At 38.3% G+C, this 25,399-nt stretch overlaps 1 protein-coding gene across 2 annotated transcripts in view; it reads left to right on the forward strand.

Annotated features, from left to right (window-relative positions):
* ccdc178 (coiled-coil domain containing 178) overlaps positions 1-25,399 on the forward strand; it is a 309,293-nt gene that overhangs the window by 114,266 nt on the left and 169,628 nt on the right. For both annotated transcript variants that reach the window (XM_073043130.1, XM_073043139.1), the window contains exons 16-18: positions 13,461-13,574; positions 15,771-15,916; positions 20,638-20,797. In XM_073043130.1, the coding sequence (XP_072899231.1) occupies positions 13,461-13,574; positions 15,771-15,916; positions 20,638-20,797 (420 nt within the window). The remainder of the gene's footprint in view (positions 1-13,460; positions 13,575-15,770; positions 15,917-20,637; positions 20,798-25,399) is intronic.

Raw genomic sequence — 25,399 nt, forward strand, 5'->3', positions numbered from 1 at the left:
CATAACAGTCTGGAAAATCTTTCTCTCCAGACCACCAAAGTCCAGGATCATGAAGAAGTTTTAATGTATATGATATCTCCTAGAATATAATGCACACGTGTTGTTTTCTTAACTAAGAAAGATATACTTAATTTAATCAGTGTATAACAAAGGGTTATAGATTAACTTTTGGGATGAGGGATATTGTTAATTGAATAGAGATTAATCAGACTAGGAAAAATACTCAAACATAGGGGAAATGCCCTAGAAGAAGAAGGAGAAGAATAAGAAGCAATCTAATTGAAACTTATCAAACTCATTCAGGGCTTGTCAAGTCCTGACCTAACTTGAACTTTTATCTTTGCAAGCACATCTGACATCATAAAGTTGAAAAGTCTCCCTCATGTTGATCTTGAGGAGATGTACACATGTCATTAGTGAAAGTATCTTTGATGAGACCAGCTGCATTTACTTACCAAAGGTCTACCATGGAAGACACCTGAATTTCCTGAGGTTCAAAAGAAACATGCTTATATTTCAACGATAATTAAAATGATTATATATTAAACTGGAACAATTCATGGGAGCAGAAAGGGAATGCATGGCAGCATAGAACTCTTTTGAGGAGGCACTCTAGAATCATTCTTAAGAGATGTAAGTGCTCATCATTGACACATAGAATAAGAAATATAGAAACCTTTATTTTTTGGTAGAGCACAGGAAGGTACAGTTTAGCTTTTCAGCAGGGATGCATCCATCGTGGAGTTCACGAGTAAAATGTTATAAATTAAATCTGCATTTAGAAGTTTTGGATTAATAGTACAATAAAATTATTTTTCTTGATAGTTGAGTGGTTTTATTCCTACTTATTTAGATTTCTTGCAGCAAGCAAACACTTAAGAAAGAATCAGGAGGACTAAAAGATGGCACAAGGTTGCTCTAGCAGACAAGGTCTAAGTGAATCCTAAGGGTTTCTACAGATATGCTAAGAGCAAAAGGATTACAAGGGGCAAAATTAGTCCTCTGGAAGATCAGCATGATAATCCATGTGTGGAGCCAAAGAGATGAGGGGGATATAAATGGATTTTTTGCATCTGTATTTAATCGGGAGATGGCACAGTATCTATAGAAGTGAGACAAATCAGCAGTGAGTTAATGAACCCCATACAGATTAGAGAGGAGAAGTTGTTTGTTGCCTTGAGGAAAAATAGTGTGGATAAATCTGCAGCACATGACAAGGATTTCCCTTGAACCTTGTGGGAGGCAAGTGTAGAAATTGCAGGGGCCCAAACAGGGATATTTAAATCATCCTTAGTAACAGGTAAGCTACTGGAGGATTGGAGGACAGCTAATGTTCCTCTGTTTAAGAAAGGATTTGAGAATAAACCAGGAAATTATAGGCCGGTAAGCATGATAGTACTTGTGGGAAAGTTAATGGTAGGTATTCTAAGGGGCCAGATTGTATTTGGATAGACAGTGACTGATTAGGGATAGTCAGCATGGCTTTGTGCATGGTAGGTCATGTCTAACCAATCTTATAGAGTTTTTCAAGAAAGTTACCAGGGAAGTTAATGACGACAAGGCAGTGGATGTTGGCTACATGGACTCCAGCAAGGTATTTGACAGGGTCCCACAAGGGATGATGGTCCAGAAAGTTCAGTCCATTTGGTATTCAAGGTGAGGTAGTAAAATTGATAAGACATTGGCTTTGTGGGAGAAGCCAGAGAGTGTGTAGTAGATGGCTGCCCTTCTGACTGGAACCTGTGACTGGTTGAGTGCTGCAGGCATTGTTGCTCGATCCATTGTTGTTTGTCACCTATTTGCAGATGACTCCAAGATTGGAAGTGTAGTGGACAGAGAGGAAGGCTATTAATGCTTGCAGCAGGATCTGGACCAGCTGAAAAAATGGGCTGAAAATAGCAAATGGAACTCAATACAGACTGTGAGGTTTTGTACATTGGTAAGACCAACCAGGGTAGGTCTGATAGGGGGAGTGGCAGGGCACTGAGGAGTGTGGTAGAACAAAGGGATCTGGGAATACAGGCCCATTATTCTTTGAAGGTAGAGTCACAAGTAAGGTTGTAAAGAAAGCTTTTGGTATATTGGCCTTCGTAGATCAAAGTATTAAGTGCGGAGTTGGGATGTAATGTTGAAGTTGTATAGGATATTGATGAGGACTAATTTTTAGTATTTTGTGAAGTTTGGTCACATACCTACAGGAAAGATATAAATAAGATTAAAAGATTGCAGAGAAAATTTACAAGGATGTTACTGGGACTCAAGGGCTTGAATTATAAGGGAAGATTAGAACGTTATTCCCTAGAACGTCGAAGATTGAGAGGAGAGTTGATAAAGGTATACAAAATTATGAAGGGTATAGATAGGGTAAATGCAAGCAGGCATTTTCCACTGAGGTTGGGTGAGACCAAACTAGAGATCAAGAGTTAAGGTGAAATGTTTGAGGGGAACATGAGGGGAACCTTCTTCACTCATAGGGTGGTGAGAGTATGGAACGAGTTGCCAGTGCAAGTGGTGGATATGATTTCGATTTCAACGTTTAAGAGAAGTTTGGGTAGGTACATGGATGGGAGAGATATGGATGCCTATGGTCTTGGTGCAGGTAGATGGGACCAGGCAGTTTAAATGGTTCGGCGTAGACTAGATAGGCCGAAGGGACTGTTTTTGTGTTGTTGTTTTCTATGACTCTATGACTCTCACGGTGTGCAAACTGGAAATTTTATAAAATGAATGCTTAAAAGATTGGAATCTCCCTGTACCTATACACAGTTCATGGATAAACTGCTAAAATCATTTATATTATATTATTGCCCTTATCTCAAAAAATGATTGTTGATTTTTGGTACATAAAATATATATTTGAATTCATTAAATAAGAGAACTAATGTTCAAAATCTACCAGATAACCTGGCATCTTGGGAGAACAAAATTTAGAATTAGATCTATCCTTATCCTGCTGAAAACCAGTGTTAAGATCGTTCTCTATCTCCCTCCTATAATTCCCATCACAATTGTTACTAAGTCATATTGGTATTGATTCATTATTGTCACATATATTGAGATACAGTGGAAAAACTTGTCTTGCATACTATTCATACTGATCAAATCATTACACAGTGCATTGAGCTAAAGCGAGGTAAAACAATAACATGCAGAGAAAAGTGTAACAACTCCAGAGAAAGGGCTGTGCATGTAAATTATAAAATATGTGATTATTTTGAGGTAGATTGTTAAGTTAAGAGTCCATCCTATCCTGCTACTGAACCATTTAGTGATCTTATTGCAGTAGCATAGAAGGTGTCCTTGAGGCTGGAGGTACATGTTTTCAGCTGGATGGGAGAGCAAAGAAGAGGGAATGTGTGGGGTGGGTGGGTGACTGCTTCATTAAGTCTGTGAGAAGTATAGGCAGAGTCCATAGAGTAGATGCTGGTTTCCCTGACGTGCTGAGCTCTATCCACAATTCTCTGCAGTTTCTTGCAGTCATGTGCAGAGCAATTGCCTTACCAATGCCTTCCCAAGCCATTATGCATCCAGGTAGGATGCTTTCTATGTGCATCAATAGAAATTGATAAAGGTTGATTGGGACATGCCAAATTTTGTTAGTGTCCTGAGGAAGTAGAAGTGTTGGTGAGCTTTCTTGGCCATAACATCAAGTGGCTGGACCAGAACAAGCCATTGGTGATGCTCATTCTTAGGAACTAAGCTCTTAACCTCAACACTATTGTTGTAGACAGGAGCATATACACACTGCGTAGTTATTTGGACAATGAGAAAATTATCTTTTTTCTGTTTGTTGATGTTGTTTACTGATGATTCAGTGTCACTAGACCCCGCCACTTTGGAATGGCCCATACTTTCATTAACCTGTTGATTACAGTCAGGGGCTGCTTAGATATTCAGTGTTAATGGAGACTTTCCAAGGTTCAAAGTAAATTTATTATTGAAGTACATGTATGTCACCGGGTTGTATCATTTTCTAACAGGCTACTCAATAAATCCGTAATAACAACCGTAATAGAATCAATGAATGACCACACTCAGTGTACAAAAGACAGCAAACTATGCAAATACAAAAGAGAAATAATAATAATAAATATATAAGCAACAAATATTGAGAACATGAGATGAAAAGTCCTTGAAAGTGAGTCCATACGTTGTGAGAACAGTTCATTGAGGGGGCAAGTGAGGTTGAATGACGTTATCTCCTCTGGTTCAAGAGCTGATGGTTGGGGCGTAATAAATGTTCCTGAACCTTATGGTATGAGGCCTAGGGATTTTGTACCTTCTTCCTGAAGGCAGCAGTGAGAAGGGAGCATGACTTGTGTGGTGGGTTTCCTGATGATTATTGCTCCTTTCCTGTGTACAACACTCAACATAGATGTGCTTAATGGTGGGAAGGCTTTCACTGTGATAGGCTGGGCCATATCCATTACTTTTTGTAGGAAACACCTTGGTGTTTCCATACTAGGCTGTGATGCAACCTGATGATATACTCTCCACAGACATCAATAGAAGTTTGTCAGAGTTTTAGATGTCATGCCGAATCTTCACAAACTCTCAAGGAAGAAGAGGTGCTGCCATGCTTTCTTCGTAATTGCACTTACGTGCTGAGCCCAGGAGAGGTTCTCTGAAATGTTAATACCTAGGAAGTTAAAGTTGTTAACCGCCTCCACCTTTGTTCCTCAGATGAGGACTAGCTCATGAACCTCTGTTCCCCTTTTCTTGTAGTCAATAATCAGCTCCTTGGTCTCTTTGATATTGAATAAGAAGTTGTTATTGTGACACCACTCAGTTAGAAAATCAGTCTCCCTCCTATATGCTGATTCATCACCACCTTTGATTTGGCCACAGTTGATACGGGTGCCTTCCATTGTGGAATGTTGTTAGGATTAGGGGTTAGTGAATCTGTGGTGCACTACAGGAGGAGGAAATAAGAAGTCCATGAGCTAGTCTTCATCAGGGTATCAGAGGTGGAGAGGGTCAGCAACTGTAAATTCCTTGGTGTTATCATTTTTGAGGATATGCCCTGAGCCCAGCATGTACTGTAAGTGCTATTATGAAAACACAGGACAGCCTCTACTTCCTTAGAAGTTTGTGAAGATTCAGCATGACATCTAAAACTTTGACAAACTTCTATAGATGTGTAGTGGAGAGTATATTCACTGGCTGTATCACAGTCTGGTATGGAAATGCCAATGCCCTTGAACGAAAAGTTCTGCAAAAGCTCATGTATACAGCCCAGTCCATCACAGAGAAAGCACTCCCACCATTAAGCACGTCCATATAAAGCATTGTCCAGGAAAGCAACATCTATCATCAGGGACCCCCACCACCCAGGTCATGATCTCTTCTCAATACTGCCATCAGGAAGAAAGTACAGAAGCCTCAGGACTCACACCAGGAACAGTTATTACCCCTTCACCATCAGCCTCTTGAAACAGAGGGTAGAATATCACTCAAAATCACTTACCCCATCACTGAACAGTTCTCACAACCTATGGATTTACTTTCAAGGACTCTGCACCTCATGTTCTTGATATTTATTATTTATTGCTTATTTATTTTGTATTTGCACAGTTTGTTGTCTTTTGCACACTGGTTGTCTGCCATATTGAGTGTGGTCCTCCATTGATTCTATTATGGTTTTTAGATTATTGCATATGCCACAAGAAAACAAATTTCAGGTTTGCATATGCAGAGTATATACTTTAATAATATATTTACTTTGAACTTTGATATACACCACACTCCACCTCCCATTTCTGAAGTCAATAACCAGCTCTTTTGTTTTGTTGACATTGAGAGAAAGGTTGTTGTCATGCTACTGTATCACTAAGCTCTCTCTCCTACTTGTCATTATTTGAGATACAGTCCACCACAGCATTATCATCTGAAAATTTGGTGGATGGAGTTAGAGAAGGATCTGGTTACACATTTGTGAGTGTATCATGGGCTGAGGACACAAACATGTGGAGCACCAGTTTTAAAAATATTCAAAGTGAACATGTTGCTAGGTATCTTTACTGATTGCATTCAGGAAATTAAGGAATCCAATTGCAGAGGGAGGCCTTGACTTCCAGTGTTCGAAGTTCAGTAATGCAGTTAGCAAACTATTTCTATGACGGGTTCCCAACTTTCTTTATGCCATGGACCAATACCATTAGGCAAGTCTGTAGATCCCCAGTTGGAAACCCCTGATCTATACTAATCCCATTTGGTAGCTATTCATCTATGCCAGTGTTCATTCAGATACTTTTTAAATGTCATAAGATTCTTCCTCTACAAGCTTTTCAGTTCATGTGCTTCAGAATGTAACTCAGGCGTTTGCTTCAGATCCTCTTACCCTCTTAATCCTCATCTTAAACCTACACATTTGTATATTCACTGCTCTGTCTCCATTACAGAGAAAAGTTTCTTATGATCTTTCCATTTTTGCCCATATCCAGAATCTCCTCATAACTGAAATCTAAAGTACATGAGACATAGTCACAGTTATTCTACTGTTCTTCTATAAAAACATATAATTGTCATTTATAATTTTTGATTGTAATGCACTGTCGGGTAAATAATGTTGTTGGATTTATGTTAACATTTTATTGGTGTTCCCAGTGCTTCAGAACATTATATCACAGTAGTATTCTGAGTAACAATTCATGGGCTGGTTACTCTTTGTATATTGCTATAATTTTAACTGCAAGGAATTTATTGGGGCACAATGCATCAATAACACTTTTCTTCAACAATTTATGCAATGTATATATCCAAGAAAATGAGAATCATATTATCTAAATGACGAGAGATTACAGAACTCTGAGAAGCAGAGTTTTAATGATTGATTTTTTAAAAGTCTACAAAAAAAGATTAATTCTAACAGAATGTTATTATTCATGGCTTTCAAATGAGGGGAGTTATGCTTCAAATTATAGGACATCGGTGAGACCACCTATTGTGTTCAATATTGGTTGCATTGTTCATGCAAAGGAAGCAATCCACAGAAGGTTTAAATAAATTGCATCTGGAATGGGCAAGTTGTCTTACAATGAAAAGTTGGACAGTGTAGGTTTGTATCTACTGATGCTTAGAAAAGTGAGAGGGGAAATTATTGAACCATATAAGATCCTCAGGGGCCTTAATAAGGTGGGTGTGGAATGCATATTTCTTGCCATGTGAAGAATATAGAACTGATGATCAGTTTTCTAAAAATAAAGAATTGCCTATTTAAGATAGAAATGAGACAGTATTTTTCTATCATTGAGTTTTGAACCTTTGAAACTTTCTCAAAGAGCAGTGAAAGCAGAGTCATTACATATTTTTTAAAGCAGAGCTAGATAGACTCTTGATAAATCATGAGATGAAGGTTTATCATAGATAGATGTATTTCCAATAGCAGCCAGATTGATCATGATCTTATTAGCTGCTGAAGCAGGCTCAAAGTGTTGAGTGGTCCACACCTACTCATAATGGTATGTTTGTATGTACGGACGAGTGGTGCAGTAAAATACCCTGAAAATGTTTTGCTTTATTGCATCAAATCTAAATGAGTTTTTAATTGAGTACTAAGCCATAATTACTTCTTGGAAAATTAGCTGGGCATAAAAGAACTAATTTTATGTCTGTGGATTAATTTCTTCCAATGAATATCCCAAAATATAATGGTCTATGAGTTTGTTTGTACCATTTTTCCAAAATAGCTTTGGCATTGGCAATCTCAAAAATGATCTTTTTTAAAAAAACAGAATTTGTTAGCGCCAGATTCATTAATACAGCGTAACGGACCATCCCCGTGTAAAGCTTACTCCTTTCATAAACAGTGCATGTTTTGGGTTGAATTTCTCACATTGACGCTACCTTCCTCACAGCTCTGATGTCATGAAGTAGCCCTTGAAGAATCACATCATAATCACCATCTCAGCTAGCGGAGAGTATTTGCAGGCCATGAATGACAAAAATTAATGGTGTTGTTAACAGTATGTAGGGTAGTCTTAGGATATAGGGTGATATTGATGTTCAAAGTTCAAAGGAAATTTAGTATCAAAGTATGTATATGTCACCATATACTACCTTGAGATTCATTTTCTTGTAGGCATTTACAGGAAAATAAAGAAATATAATAGAATTTATGAAAAACTACACTTAAGAAAGACTAATAAACATCCAATGTGCAAGAGGACAAATCGTGCAAATAATAAATGTTAAAAGACACAATTGTAGAGTCCTTTAAAGTGTCTAAAGCTTGTGGAATCAGTTCAACATTGAGGTGAGTGAAGTTATCTCTGCTGGTTCAGGAGCCTGATGGTTGAAGGGTAATAACTGTTCCTGAAACTAGTGATGTGGGACCTAAGGCTCCAGTGCCTCCTGTCTGATGGTAGAAGCAAGAAGAGAACATGGCCTGGATTATGGGGATCCTTGATGATGGATGTGCCTTTCATGTGGCAAATCTCCTTGTTAAGTGTGCACAATGGTAGGAAAGGCATTGCCTGTGATGGACTGGGCCATATACACCACTTGTTAACTTTTTCATTCCTGGGCAATAGTGATGCGATTAGCCAGAGTGATCTCCACCGTGCATCTGTAGAAGTTCGTTAAAATTTTAAATAACATACCAAATCTACATTGTCTTGCCTTTTTTTGTAATGGCTTATGCATTGGTCCCAGGTTAGCTTCTCTGGTACAGTAATGTCAAGGAATTTAGAGTTACCGACCCGCTCCACCTCTAATTCCCTAATGAGGACTGACTTATGGACCTCTAGCATCTTCCTCCTGTAGTTAATAATCAGCTCTTGATTATTGAATCAGAATTAGAATCCAGTTTATTATCACGGGCATGTGTTGTGAAATTTGCTAGGTTAGCTTTAGCAGTACAATGCAAAACATGATAATATATTGTGTTAGTAAAATAGGCTGAAATATGGCAGATGCTGTTTAATCCTGATAGATATGATGTGAATACATTTAGGGGATGTGGAGGAGGCTGAGACATACACCATGAATAGTAAAGACCAAGGGAGTACTGAAGAACAATGGGACCTTGGCATGCAAGTCTAAAGATCCTTGATGGTGGCAAGGGAGCAAAATAACATGGTTTAGAAGGCATATGGGATACCGACCCTCTTTAGTCAGGGCATTGATTACACCAGCAGGTTCAATGGTTCAATTTTAAAACATTAGCCAGACATCAACTAGAAAACTGCATACATTTCTGGTCACCACAGTTTAAGGAAGTTTAATGTATGTCACCATATACAACCCTGAGTTTTATTTTCTTGTGGGCATGTTCAATAAATCTATGGAGTAATAACCATAATAGAATCAGTGAAAGACTGCCCAAGGGTGTTTAACCAGAGTGCAGAAGACAACAAAGGTGTGCAAATACATGAATGAATGAATGAATAAATAAATATCAAGAACCTAAGCTGAAGAGTCCTTGAAAGTGAGTCCTTAGGTTGTGGGAACATTTCACTGATGGGGTAAGTGAAGATGAGTGAAGTTATTCCCTTTGGTTCAAAAGCCTGATGGTTGAGAGATAGTAACTGGTCCTGAACCTGGTGGTGTGAGTACTGAGGCTCCTGTACCTTCTTCCTGATGGCAGCAATGAGAAGAGAGTGTGTCCTGGTTAGTGGGGGTCCTTGATGATGGATGCTGCTTTGCTGTGACAGTGTTTCATGTAAATGTGCTCAGCGGTTGTCTACATGTATGCAGTGACAGTCGATAAGAATCCTGAAGCATGGTTTCTGAGAGTGGATGTAACTCTAACTGTGAAGGAAAGTGCTAGGCAATAACCAGGTCTAACAACAAAAAGTTTAGCAACCTGCCTTTTAAGATTCAATAGAATTACCATTGTTGAGTCCCCTGCAATGATGGTTTTGTGGATTGTTTGCTGACCAGCATTTCAATGGATAAGCCATGCAAATACTGTGGATGTAAGAGTGAAGGAGAAGTTGGATATCTTGTAATGAGTTCACTCCTCGCACCTCATAAAGCATATAGGGAGTATGATTCTCTGTTTGCCTGAATGAGCTTGAGACTGTTCATAACAAAGAAGCCTACTTGATCAGTATTACATTAGACCATAAGACATAGGAGCAGAACTAGGCCATTTAGCCCATTGAGTCTGCTCCACCATTCAATCATGACTGATCCTTTTTGCCCTCCTCAACCCCATTCCCCAGCCTCTCCCTATAACCTTTTATGCCATGTCTAATCAAGAACCTATCAATCTCTGCCTTAAATGAACCCAACGATCTGGCTTCCACAACTGCCGGTGGTAACAAATTCCACAAATTTACCACTTTCTGGCTGAAGAATTTTTTCCACATCTCTGTTATAAACAGATGCCTCCTCTGTCCTGAGGCTATACTCTCTTGTCCTAGACTTCCCCACCGTGGGAAACATCCTTTCCACGTCTACCCTGTCTAGGCCTTTCAATATATGATAGGTTTCAACAAGATCTCCCCTCAATCTTCTCATTTCCAGTGAGTACCGACCCAGAGCCATCAAATGTTTCTTGTATGATAACCATTTTATTCCTAGAATCGTCCTTGTGAATCCCCTCTGGACCCTCTCCAATGCCAACACATCTTTTCTTCAATGAGGAGCCCAAAACTGTTCACAATACTAAAGGTGAGCCTCCACCAGTGCCTTATAAAGTCTCAGCATCACATTCCTGCTCTTGTATTCTAGACCTCTTGAAATGAATGCTAACATTGCATTTTCCTCCCTCACCACCAACTCAACCTGCAAGTTAATCTTTAGGGTGTTCTGCACAAGGACTCCCAAGTCTCTTTGCATCTCAGATTTTTGGATTTTTTCACCATTTAAAAAGTAGTATGCACTTTTATTTCTACTGCCAAAGTGTATGACCATGCATTTTCCAACATTGTATTTCACTTGCCACTTTCTGGCCCATTCTCCTAATCTGTCTAAGTCCTTCTGCAGTCTACCTGTTTCCTCAACACTACCTGCTCCTCCACCAATCTTCATATCATCTGTAAACTTGGCAACAAAGCCATTAACCACTTTAAATATTAATTCTCTTAACCACTGGCATTTGGTGGCTGCAGTGTTTACCAAACATAGAGTTTACTGTAATTACCCAGGCCTATCTAACAGAACCTCTCATAGCTGTCATTCTCAGCACCAGAAAGGTCCAGGATTTAAGACTCATTTGTAGATTCCCTTTCAAGTTGCACATTATTCTGATTTGGACATGTTATCATTTTTTCATTGTAGCAAGGTCTAAAAGCCTAGAATTTCCTCTCCAATAGTGCTATGGGAGTAGCTTCTCAAAGACTAATATTTTCTCAGGGAAAATTTTAGATGGTCAATAAATGTGAATATTGTCAGCAACACTGAAATCCTGATGGATGAATATCAAAATAAGAAGTAATAGACAAGTACACATTGGAAAATTATCTATGGTAAATGTGACTTCTGAATGTTCATTTTGAAGAAAGTTGAAAGGCATCACAGGAAGTTGGATTGAAATGATGGCCAACTTTGGAGAATGGGCAACGGAGGACAGAGTGCCCTTGTTTAATATGAGACTGATAGAAGTCTTGATAGGTGTAATCAATGGTCAGAGATAGATAGGACAAATTAATGGGCAGTGGCTGGATTTGATCTTACAGTCATACATAAAGCAGGGCTGCCAAATGTCATTGGCAATCAATGAATGGTATGTGAAAACAAACACCCAGTCAAATACTTATGAACATCTTAAATTGTTATAAACAGCCCCTCTGTTGCTTCTGTAGCTGATTAGGTAAGAGTTCCACTCCTGCCGAAGGGTTTTGACCCAAAATGTCACCTGTACTCTTTTCCTCAATGCTGCTTGGCCTGATGAGTTCCTCTAGCATTTTGTGTGTGTTGTTCAAATTTTAAGTTAAGTTGAGCTTTGGTGTTTGGCCTAGCAATGCTTGCAATAGAGGACTAAGGAATATATTCTTGTAAGTGCATAAGCAAGAATAAGGTATTTGCATAATGATGCCATTTCATTGGCTCTGCTTTCAACCGTGGAATGTCTGGAAAGCAAAGGTGCAAGCAGAATGTTCTTTATCAACTACAATTCACCATTGTGTTCTATCATCCCCTCAGAACTAATCAATAAGCTTTCAGACTTTGGACTCAATACCTCCTTGTGCAAATCGATCCTTGATTACCTCACTTACAGACCTCAGTTAGTTCATATTGGAAGCAACATCTCCTCCATGATTTCCATCAGTACAGGTGCACCATAATTCTGTATGCTTGGACCCCTGCTCTACTCACTTTATTCTTGTAACTGTGAGGCTACCACTATCATTGGCTGAATCAAAGGTACTGACAAATCAGAGTGAGATTGAAAATCTGATTGAGTGACGCTAAAACAACAGCTTTTCACTCAATGTCAGCAAGATCAAAGAGTTGATTATTTTCTTCAGGAGGGTGAAACCAGAGATCCATGAGCCAGTCCTCATTGGGGGATCAGGTGGAGAGGGTAGACAACTTCAAATTCCTCACTGTTATCAGTGAAACTGTCCTGGGCCCAGCACATAAATGCCATTATGAAGAAAGCATGGTAGCGCCTCTATTTCCTTTGAAGTTTGCGAAGATTCAGAATGGCATCTAAAACTTGACATATTTCTGTAGATGTGTAGTGGAGAGCATATTGACAGGTTGCATCACATTCTGGTATGGAAACACCAATGCCCTTCAACAGAAAATTCTATAAAATGTCATAACTCAGTCAATCATGGGTAAATGCCTCTCCACCATCGAGCACATCTACACGGAGCACTGTTGCAAGAATGCAACATCCATCATGCTCTGTTCTCATTGCTGCCATCAGGAAAAATGAACCAAAGCCTCAGGACTCACACCACAATGTTCAGGATCAATTATTACTCCTCAACTATCAGGCTTTTGAACCAGAGGAGATAATTTCATTCAACTTCACGTGCCCCATCTCTGAACTGTTCCCACAATCTGTAGACTTACTTTCAAGGATTCTTCATCGCATGTTCTCGATATCTATTTATCATTTGTTTGTTTATATATTTATTCTTTTGTATTTGCACTGTCTGCTGTCTTTTGCATATTGGTTGTTTGTTCGTCCTGTTAAATGCAGTCTTTCATTGATTCTATTGTGCTTTTTGGATTTACTGTGTATGCTCACAAGAAACCTAATCTCAGGCTTGCATATAGTAGTTTTTTAATACATTTACTTTGAATTTTGCATAAAAATTTATTTCTACCTTGGTTTAAACCTTTAATTTTAGAGTAGAATTTGGCCATTCAATCCATCAAGTCTGCTCTGTTTTTGTGAAGCAAAATTATATTTTCTAAAAATTACAGTAGGCAATTCTGACTAGAAGGCAACATATTTTGAAATGACATTTTCATGACTTGTGAAATAAGCTGTATGTACAAAATAACATGAAAAATAATAGTTAAGTAATTGTTTGCTTTTTTGCAATTACTTGTAGATATTTTTAATGTTGAACAAGAAGCTAAATGAACTTAAAGAAAGCCAACAATCAATGTCTGATGATCTGGAGAATGAAAAAAAAGATTTGCAAAATAAGTTGATTAATGATCAGGTAAGGTTGTATGCTGGACTTCATATGAATGTCACTTGCCAAGTGCTCAGCAGATGGCATCATTATATGAATAATGTTTGCTTGTAAGAAATAGGCTTGCTGAATCCCGCAAACATTAATTTCTTCTGTATGGAAAGGCTGTTTTAGGTTATCAATTTCACCTTCTAAGATAAATGCAAAAATAATGCTGAAAATTAATTGATTTGTATATAACATAATAAACAAAAATCTATGTTTATATTATAAGTAATCAGCTGGTCAATTATATATTTCTTAACATGCCTTAATGCTGAGCCCATTTTGTTTTGCATGTTGTTCAGGATACCATATTAATTTCATTGAGCAAGATAAATTGAGTGATCAATACATAATAAATAAATGACCATTGGAGTTATGATGCAATGCTAATGAAATGAGATCCTACTCCTGAAGGTTAGATTATAAAAGATTTTTCAACATATGCAGTTTGTACATTTGTAGGCTTTGTTTGCCTAGGTAATTGCTTTGGTGGATATGTGGAAGATTAGAATGGTTTTGGCAAGTATTTATGAGCAAAGGTTTAGATGTACCAAAACTTATATAGATTTTTTTATCTATCTCAATATGCATCACAACTGAAAAATAACTTTTATAAAGTAATCACTGCAGCTAAGGTCACAAAAAAATTTAAGCAATTTTTTTCACTGGATTATTTCTATGATAAACAGCAAGATTAATATCCAGTTGATTTGTTGACTGGGGTGTTGATTGAATAATAACTGTTACCCTAGTCACTTGGAGAACTTTTATGCTCTTCAAACTGTGCTGAAGGACCTTTCTCTTAAGTTAGACTGGGCCTTCTTTTAAAGTCTCTTCTGAATGCCAAAAGTTCTGATGGCATAGTATGTTCTCAGTTGTTGGTCTAGATTTAATCTTTCAACCTACGGTCCACATTTTCTGGCAAAAGGAGTGTTACATGAGAAATGGCATTAACCTGTGCTTGACTGTTGCGGAACTGACATCAAAAGTGCAACCATCCTTACACCAAATGGTGCCCTATGGAATTTTTTAGTGATACAAATTGACATTTGAATGATTACCAGCACATACCACTTTAGAAAATTATGTACCTCCTCCTCAATGATAGTAACAAGAGGGCATGTCACAGATGCTGAGGGTCTTTAAGCTAGGTGCCCCTTTCTTGAGGCAACACCCTTTGAGGATATCCTCGATGGTGGGGCAGGTTGTACCCATGATGAAGCAAGATAAATCTATGGAGCTAGATGATGCACCATCAATAACTCTTGGAGACGTGAGGCGAGATATAGGCTTTTATTGGCTGGAAGAAAGAACAAGCAGCAATTGACCACCACACTGCTTCCTGGAGACTGAGGCCCGGGCGGTGTCCCCAATCGCCTTTATACCGGGGTCTGTGGGAGGAGCCACGGTCAGTGGGAGGAGCCACAGGAGCAGTCAGCGGGGGGGGGGGGGGGGCGTGTCCAGACAGGTATATGTAGTTCACCACAACTAGATAAATCTACAACCCTCAGAAGCCTCTTGCGATCCTGTACATTGGAGCTTGTATATTGTGCTGTGATGCAACCTGTCAAAATGCTCTCCACCATACATCTATAGAAAGCTGCAAGTCTTTGGTGACATACCAAATTTCCTCAAATTCCTGACAAAGTCGATCTACTAGTGTGCCTTCTTTGTGATTGCATTGATGTGTTGGGTCCAGGACAGATTCTCAGAGATGTCATCACTCAAAAACTTACAGTTGGTCACTCTTTCCACTGCTGACTCCACTGTTCCCCATGTAACATAGGACTAAATTCTGAGGTTTTTTATGGGTGTGAGAAAAACAGCATCAATTTCTATTTTTAGAGCACCTTTTGCGGGACAGCTATGAAACAATTTTCATCCCAAATCTTACATTGTGATTATTTGGTCAAGTGATCAAAAACTTGATCAAAGAGAAGAAGTTTGTTTAAGAAGAAAGTGGAGATAAATGGGCAGAGAGTTTAGAAGAAAGTTTCAGTGTCATCAAACAAATACAGGAGTGACCAAGTGTCAGATTTGTAGAAGCTGGATGGAGCTATATCTTGTACTTGAACACTTCAAATATTGGAATTTAAAATCCTTGATCCATCAAAGAAGGGTACAAAGATCTTATCATACAGTCATATTATAGCTGATAATTTTGTTACTTTATTGCAGAAAGAGTTTCTAGACAGCTTCAATCTGCTTAACTCCAGCCTCGGGCAAATTGAGACACTACAGAAAAATATTCCTCTGAAACAAATCTTAAGATCTACATTATTAAAAGATATTGAAAAATACAAAAAAAGCATTGAAGATATGAAGTAAGTTTGGAAAATTATCTTATTACATTAATTCTTATATCACTGTTATACTATTTTATGTTTCATTATGTCTCTGTCCAAACATAAATCCTTATGTTATCAATGAAGTAGTCACAAAAGAACTATTTTAAATGATAACAATATGTTAACTAATTTGTGAGCTCTTTTAATATTGACATCTCCTATGAATATTCACTCAAAACTGTTTGATACCATTCATAAAAGAATGTAGCTTTTAAAATTCTTGTAACTACAACCTTTTATATAGAGCAAAATATCTAGAAAATGTCTGTCACTGGAACAGACAATGGTCACTATTACCATCAATACATTTTCTGCTTTCAAAGCCACTTTCAAGAGGTGCAGTTCCCTTTTCAGATTTTTTACAGTTATTTTAGTTTAATATATTTTATTCACTGCTCTTGATTTGTTCTCTATTACACTGCAGGAATCAAAAGCAGATAGAATGACTGCTTTCAAGAATCCTCAATTCAATCTACAAGCGTGACCCTTATATCTCATTGACAATCATTTAAATTCACTTTTGCATTCTTAATCTGACCTTTCAGTCCTCAATATTCTGTACTATTCAAATGAATCCCAATGGTTGTATTGTATTTACAATACAACCTTCCAGAATCCACAGGGATCAATATTGAGGTCCCAATATTAATCCCTGTAGAACACCAGCAATTATAAACCTCCAATTAAAATAACAACTTTCTACTGATATCCACTGGTCAAGCTAATTTGGAATCCTTTTGGATCCCATGCATCTTAATCTTCTGGATCGATCTACCTTGAGTGACGTTGTCAAATGCTCACTGAAGTCCATGCACACTGCCCTGTCCTTATCTTCTTCAACTCTTCAAAAACCTCAGTCAAGTTTGTGAGGTATAACCTGATTGCAAACCAAAACTGATTACTCCAAGCGAACCCATTCTGTTCCAATTGTGAGTAAATATTATTCCTGAGGATCCTGTCCAATAGCTTTCCTCACTGATAGTAGTAAAGGGAGCTTTTGGTACATTGGCCGTTATAAATCAAAGTATTGAGTATAAAAGTTGGAATGTTATGGTGAGGTTGTATAAGGCATTGGTGAGGCCAACTTTGGAGTATTGTGTGCAGTTTTGGTCACCAAATTACAGGAAGGATATTAATAAGGTTGAAAGAGTGCAAAGAAAGTTTACAAGAATGTTGTTGGGACTTGAGAAATTGAGTTACAGAGAAAGGTTGAATAGGTTAGGACTTTATCCCCTGGAGCATAGAAGAATGAGAGGAGACTTGATAGAGGTACATAAAATTATGATGGGTATAGATAGAGTGAATGCAAGCAGGCTTTTTCCACTGAGGCTAGGGGAGAAAAAAACCAGAGGACATGGGTTAGGGGTGAAGGGGGGAAAAGTTCAAAAGGAACATGGGGGGGGGGCTTCTTCACACAGAGAGTGGTGGAAGTGTTGAATGAGCTGCCAGATGAAGTGGTAAATGTGGGCTCACTTTTAACATTTAAGAAAAACTTGGACACGTACATGGATGAGAGGTGTATGGAGGGATATGGGCCAGGTGCAGGTCAGTGGGACTAGGCAGAAAAATGGTTTGGCACAGCCAAGAAGGGCTGAAGGGCCTGTTTCTGTGCTGTAATGTTCTATGTTCTATGATGTGAAGTTCCTTACTGGATTATCCCTTTTGCACTCCAATAAAAGGACAACATTGGTTTCTTTCCAGTCTATAAAATCATAAGGTATAGGGGCAGACTTAGGCCATTTGCCCCATCAAGTCTGCTCAACCATTTTATCATAGCTGATTGAATTATTTCTCAGCCCCAATCTTCTGCCTTCTCCCCATATCCCTTCATGCCCCAACCAATCAAGAAACTATCAACCTCTGCCTTAACTATACATAAAGATTTGGCCTCCACAGCTGTATGTGGCTAAGAATTCCACAGATTCACCACTCTCTGGCAAAAGAAATTCCTCCTCAACTCCATTCTAAAAGGATGCCTTTCTATTCTGAAGCTGTTAGACTGCCCTACAATAGGAAATATCCTCTCCACAGCCATGCTATCAAGGCCTTTCACCATCCAATAATTTTCAATAAGGTCACCCTTCATACTTCTGAATTCTAGTGAGTACAGGCCCAAAGCTCTTCATATGACAAGCCATTCAATCCTGGACTCATTTTCATGAACCTCTTTTGAACCCTCTCCAGTTTCAGCACATCCTTTCTAAGATAAGGAGCCCAAAACTGTTCACAATATGCCAAGTGAAGCCTCACCAGTGCTTTATAAAGTCTCAACATTACATCCTTGCTTTTCTGTTCTGGCCTCTTGAAATGAATGCCAACATCGCATTTACCTTCCTCACGACAGGCTTAATCTGATAATTAACCTTTAGGAAATCCTGTACATTGACTCCCAAGTCCCTTTGCATCTCAGTTTTTTATATTTTCTCTTCATTTAGGAAATAGTCAACCCTTTCATTTCTTCTACCAAAGTGTATGACCATACAATTCACAGCACTTTATTCCATCTGCCATTTCTTTGCCCATTCTCCTAATCTGTCTAAGTCCTCTCTACTTCCTCAAAACTACCTTCTCCTCCACCTATCTTCATATCGTCTGCAAATTTTGCAACAAAGGCATCAATTCCATCATCCAAATCATTGACAGTCCTCTGGGACTTCACCTGTAGCCAGAGAGAATACAAAGATTTTTGACAAAGTTTGATAGTTCTTGGAAAGGTGAACAAACAAAAAGTTAAATACAAATTGGAATTTCTGAATTTATTGGAAAGTCCCTGAAATGAATATGGTGTGTGTAATGTTAAAACAACACACACAAAATGCTGGTGGAACACAGCAGGCCAGGCAGCATCTATAAGGAGAAGCACTGTCGATGTTTCGGGTTGAGACCCTTCGTCAGGATTGTGTAATGTTGATTGTTTTCACTTGAAAGATTGTATAATTTGGCTAACTGTTCTCTCTCTCATTGTTGGTGCAACATTGTTTAGTGTGGAACTTACCTAAGATTCTGTCTGTCATACTGAAGAAAGCCAGACTCAATAGAAAGCAATCTTGAAGCTGTAACATTTTTTGCAGTTAAGGAAGTACTGCAGTCTAAGTTTGATAAACTGAACGTTAGAGTTACTGAGAAATTCAGTACTCTTTATCTACGAGGCTTTTTCTCTGATGCACTGCATTGTATTGAGCTGCATTGGCCATGGCCAGCTCCTTAAAATAATCACTTGGTCTTTATTCCACTTGGTCACTACACTTTAACCTACGATTGAACTTGTTCCATCTCACAGATTCCATTCCTCTTGCTGATATCCCACTTCTTAAGTTCTTTCCTAATCTATGAGCCTTGCATTTCAGAGGAAATGCCTCAAGATGAAGAACACAGTGGTGCTGCACTCTGAGACATCTGTTTTCAAGTACTTGGATTGGAGTGGGCTGGGCAGAGGAGAGTAATGGCTGTGACTGCCAACCCAAACAGTGCAGTGACATTACATCCCATTCTTATTGCCCTATAATATTGAATAACTAAAAATAAAAATTTGTTCCTTTTCCATTAGCCTTGTCCATTCCATGAGTCTAAATTTGACTTGAACTATTATATAATGGTGGTGGGTTAACCTGGCATCATTAAGATGGCTTAATATGAGAGAAAATATCCTATAGGAAGGACATCATTTGACTTATAACATGGGAGTCAGTGGGAAAAGTGGATTAGTGTTACAGAAAGTCACAATATTGATTGTTTTCTAGAAATGCAACTCCTCCATAATGTGTGTCACCTGTTTACAGCTATGTCCGTTTGCGTTGACTGCTGCCATACACACACCAGTTCACGTTATAATAACTTTTATTAATCTGTCATCGCCATCAAAATGATGGTTATGCACTGTTCTCACTGGGAAATGGAAAATAAATACTGAACACTTTTTCTTGTGAAGTAGAGTTCTTTTAAGTATAAGGAAGAATATTATGACACAATTGACTTTATGCACTGCATCTTTAAACAAGATCCGTTGTGTAATGTACACAGTTCAAAAGACAATGACAAAACCATTTAATCAAATCTCGCTTAAGTACATCATAATGGAAGTGTATTTCTAAGGTTGCAGTTGCTCTAATATATATCATAACAAGATTTGATATTGGGGAAACCTTTACACTTTTCAACAAAATGTGATTAATTTTAAGCACTTAGATTTAGCACTTAGCATTAATTTGCAAGATAAAAGACACAATTGATCCAGTTTGCTAGGTAATCTTACTCTATATTTTCCCAATAATTATGGAATATTAATTTACAAGAAGCACAACATTCTTTTGTTTTATTTTGGTTATTTTGGAATTCTGTTAACCAAAGCTTTTGGTGGATCAATAGGCTTTCTGTGATGGTGCCAAAGTGAACAGTGAACTGGCAAACTCTTTTCACTACATATCAGATTTATTTTCTGATTTTCAGTGGTTCATACTATTAGCAAATATAATTTTTATTCTGCTAATGTTGCCTATTATTTTATATTTTTTATTTAACTGTATGTCTCTTTTGTCTATACTGTGTCTATAATGTGTAAAGTATATGCAAAATACTATCAGGAGTCTGTAAAGGCATTTAGGCTATTTGGCTAGAATCTGCAATAACTATCTGAAAAGTCTTTGATTTCATAAATCATTATTGGAAGTTATCTTTTCAGTGTTATCTATTTCTTTAAGGCCAACTCTAGATCTGACAGAGTTCAAGCACAACAGTGCTACAAACCTCATCACCAGTCTTAAGTCTGAGCTTGCAATAGCTAAAAGAAGGTGGGCACTTATGGAGGAAGAGTATCAGAAGTTGCTTCAGGAAAGAAGAAAGGAACAGAAAAAAGTAACAGTAAGTACAGACGATGAGTTAAGTCAATTGCCAGACATTCCATTTGCACTGAGTATGGTGTTTTTATGTAAAAGAAGAATATTGATGGTGGAAACACTTCAATCTATGTTGTCACATTAAAGAATATGTAAGCTGCACATGAACAGCACTAGAGATCAGAGTTTGTTTATTTAGCATTACAGCACAGAGTAGGTCTTTCTAGCCCTTCGAGTCACGCTGGCCCAGCAAGCCCACAACCCCGATTAACCTTAACCTAATCACAGGGCAATTTACAATGTCCCATTAACCTACCCGGTACATTTTTGGACTGTGGGAGGAAACCGGAGCACCTGGGAACCCAAGTGGAACCACGAGACAGATCATACAGAAGGTCCTTACAGATCTGTGCTGGAATTGAACTCCGAACTCTGGAATGCCCCGAGCTGTAATTGTGTTGCACTAACGACTACGTTCCAATGGTCCTGGAAGTTGAATATAGGTCACTGGATATAGAAACCCATGTCTGTATGCTGTGTTGTCTATAGCTGGTAGTTTGACAGAAAAGTGTTAGCTATCAGACATTTGGGTCTCTGGATACCTTGGACCTGTACTTGATTGGTCAAATGCTAAAATATGAGTGGACTTGGCAATCCAATGCTAGTGCATCTATTATTAGTTCCATTCCTGGACTAACCATTAAGCCCATTTAGTCTCTAGCTTTATGTCAAGATTGATGAAAAAGTTGAATGTAGGTAAGTGTTTGCTATTTTATTTCATTTTAATCATTTAGCAGTCTTACTCTATCTGATCAAATTTGAACTTTCTGAAGAATTTTTATTGTTAAATTTTTAATCTATTGAATATAAAATTATAGAAAATATATAATACAGGAGACCATAGAGCCCATTAAGTCCATCCTTATAAAAATAACAGCTAATCTCTTGTTCCATCTGGTATTGCACCCACAGTCTTGCACATAATGACTCTTCAAACACACATCCAGTAATTTGTAACGTTATAATCCTATCAGTACCTTCTGGAGGATCAGTTTCAGAATGCTCTGCCTAATACTATAAGTCTACAAAAGTTTATGGATGCCTGTCAGGTATGAGGGATCAGCTTGTTTAGCTTTCTCATCTATAAGAGATAAGAACGGGTGGATAAGGGCACAAGGTAACAAGTCTGGTTGAGGATGATAAATTAATTATTTCTCTGGGTTATCTCTTTACTATCTTCAGTTTTCTATAATGTCATTCGGTGTAAGTATCTTCTGTTATATCACAGTGAGGCATCTAATATGCATTGTCAAACAAGTTTCCTTATGAGGTGATGGACCCTAGCTTCATACTGTAATCATTTAGAGATAAACAAACCCTCTTCATTCTGCCATGGTGCGTACGTGCATATTGTCAACTAACTGGTGGAACTTAGCATTTTGTAATAGCTATAGTTTTTTTTGTCTTGTTTTGCTATTCTTTGATGGAAATCATATAAATAAAACCATTTTTTACCATCATTTTGAGTGTTTATTCACGCTTAGCAAAAATTACCTCTTTTAACCATAATTATCATCTATCTCTCATTGACAGTTAGCAACTGTTTTGCAATATAGTAGCAATTAGATTGCATGAGATCATGTTTGTACATGAGCTCACAGGAATACAGAGTAGTTCCTTATTTCATCAGGTTGCTGATCTTGAGCAAGCTTTGCAGCAAAGTGGCTAAGGTGAAGTTTAAAGGAGATGAACAGTCTGAATGGGAATCGATCCACTCTTATATTCATTCAGGTTAAGAATGATAAGCAGAATTGGATAATTCAAACTATGTGTTATTTATTTAAGTTTAAAATTATATTTAGTATGTTTATGAATCAATTTGCTTCATTGCCATTAAATTGCAGGAATTCAACAATTCATTTTAGGCACTGGAGCAACTCAGACAGTCAATGTTTTGAGTTGAGACCCTTCATTGGGACTAAAGAAAGAGAGATAGTGAGTATAAAGAGATGGAGAGAACGGGTGGAAAAGGAACTAGCAGGAGATAAGTGAATCCAGGTGAGTGGGTGATAGATAGATGAAGCTTGGGAGGCAATATATGGAAGTGACAAAGAGTTGAAGATGATGTAATATAATAGCAGAGAAAGGTGGAGCTTTGAAGAAAAGGAGAGAGCTGGGGAGGAGAATTGGTGGGAGAAGTGGGTTGGTGATGGGCAGTTAGAGAGAGAAGGATAGGGGAGGAGAAAGACATAGGGACATTGGCCACTTTGTCGAGCATCTCCAAATCCATCCACCATCACAGCCAGTATCTCCCAGTGGCCAGCCATTTCAAGTGCACTTCATATTCCCAAATTGAAATGCCTGTCCACGGTCTCCATCACAACCAGGTCATGACCAAATGATCACTAGAGAAACAATAGCTCATTCTGCTGGGCCGTCCAATCTGGCAGCATGATAATCAAATCCTAAACTTCCAGTAACAGTTCCCCCTTTGTCCCTTTATCACTTTTTCTTATTTTTCTCTCTCCTCCTGATGCAACTAATCTCTGTCACACTGTATCTTGCCCCTCCCCCTCCCTCTCCATCTGCCCATCATCCACCCACTCCTCCCACCGGTTCCCCTCTTTCTTCCTTCCTTCTCTTTGTTCCATGCTTCACTATCCTCTCTTATTAAATTTCATCACCTTCAGCCCTTTTTCACTTCTAACTACCACTTCCTACTTTCTGGAATTATATCTGCCCTCGTTTGCCTGTCACTTCCCCTCACCTGGATTCGCTTATCTGGTTCTTGCTCCACTCCATCCCCCTTTATACTAGCTACCTCTCTTTTCTTCCAGTCCATTTGAAGAATCTTGACTTAAAATGTTGATTGACCATTTCCCTCCATAGATGCCACCTAACCTGATGAGCTCCTCCAGTGCCTTTTGTGTTGTTCCAGATTCCAGCATCTGCAGTCTCTTGTGCCAACAGTTTGTATTATGTTATTTTTATTTTTATTAAGTAAGCATTGCACTTGTATTTTGTTTTTTGCAGGATGTAACTGATGACATATTTTTCTTCTCATCTTACTTGGGTTATTGTATTGGAGAACATGAAATTTGTAATGTTGGGCATCTATTGTACATCTGGTGGAAGTATGAGGATTAGGCACATTATAATGAATGATTTTGAAAGTTAATGCTCTCATGCTTGATGCTAAATGTTTGAACAATGTGTAACCAGCAAGAAAAGCCTTTTACTATCATTATCAGAAAGGCTAACCTATTTTGAACTTGCCATAACTGCTTGGTGCTTTCTGCTATAGCAATTAGCAGATTGCTGTTTTAGGTCGAGTGGCAGGTACAAAAAGGCTTTTTTTTTGTAACATGAGGTTTCTGCCAAACAGATGCTGGCAGTCATTAGTGCATTAGCAGGAATTCTTGAAATTAAGAATGTTGGAGATCAGACAACATGCAAAACAGGCCAAGATGCTAGAAGATGGAGAATGTAAACTGGCAAAAATCTCTCAGCATATTTGCCCATGGTGTTCTGCTTAAACCTCAGTGAGGAATGATCTGTGAGATGCCTGGGCTTCCATAATGGCAACTATACTGTTATATACCACGTGCTACAGCTGCAACTGTAACCTTTGAGTAAGGCAAGGACCAATTTGCCATTTGTCAACATGGTTAAGACAACCAAGATGGTCTGACTCAGACCAGACTGCAAAGAAAAATGTTTGGAATTCACAACTGGGTAGCTGAGGTTAGTTATGTTTTTTTTCCATTAAAGAAAGCTATCTGTGTCAACATTTTATCCTCCATTAGCAGAAATCAGCACACGGATTGTATACTTCCCCGGTGTAGTGTGCCATTTTCAACTTCAAGGAAGGAGCATTAGGTTCATATTTCAGGAAGCCACAATCATTCCCTTTGGGCTAATTTACTGAGGGTTATGTCATCTTGCCTCTGTAATCATACATCATTATAGAAGCAGTCTAAGCTTGCAAGCTTTTGCAGCTGCATTTGACCTGTGCTGCAACATCAGGCATCATATGCTATATTGTGATTGGGGGTCTAACTGTGTGTAAATGAAATACTCAAACAGGCTTTCCAGCAGGATCCCCACTGCTCCAAGAATCTAATTGTGTATGCCGTCAACCTATTCCTGTGGCTTGCTCAATTGAAATAAAAATATGAGGAACTTGTACCAACATGTAAGTGTAGCCTTCCCCTCCAGAAACTGGCATCTATGTTTATCTTGCTAATCATGTATAATCCTGACACTCATTTCCACAAGATTATACACTATGCTAGAATCTAAGGTGATGTAAGTGTGAAACTGAATGATAGCTGCCATCAGCACTGTTGATTTAGTGCTTGGATTGTACTCTTGGATATGTTGGATAAAGTTGTGTTTTGGGAAGTGGTTTATAGAAATAAATTTTACAAGCTTACGCATTCAGTAACTGGCAAATCTGCAGGGAAATGTGCAATTGAGGAAGAGGTAGTTGTCAGTAGCTGATTAACTACTGATACACAGTGTGTATATTGTATGGAGAGGATGTTTCCTATGGTGAAAGAGCCTTGGACCAGAGGAAACAGCCTCAGAATAGAAGGATGTCCCTTTAGAACAGAGATGAGGAGGG

Source organism: Hemitrygon akajei, chromosome 1 (assembly GCF_048418815.1).
Source record: "Hemitrygon akajei chromosome 1, sHemAka1.3, whole genome shotgun sequence".
Classification (NCBI taxonomy): Eukaryota; Metazoa; Chordata; class Chondrichthyes; order Myliobatiformes; family Dasyatidae; genus Hemitrygon; species Hemitrygon akajei.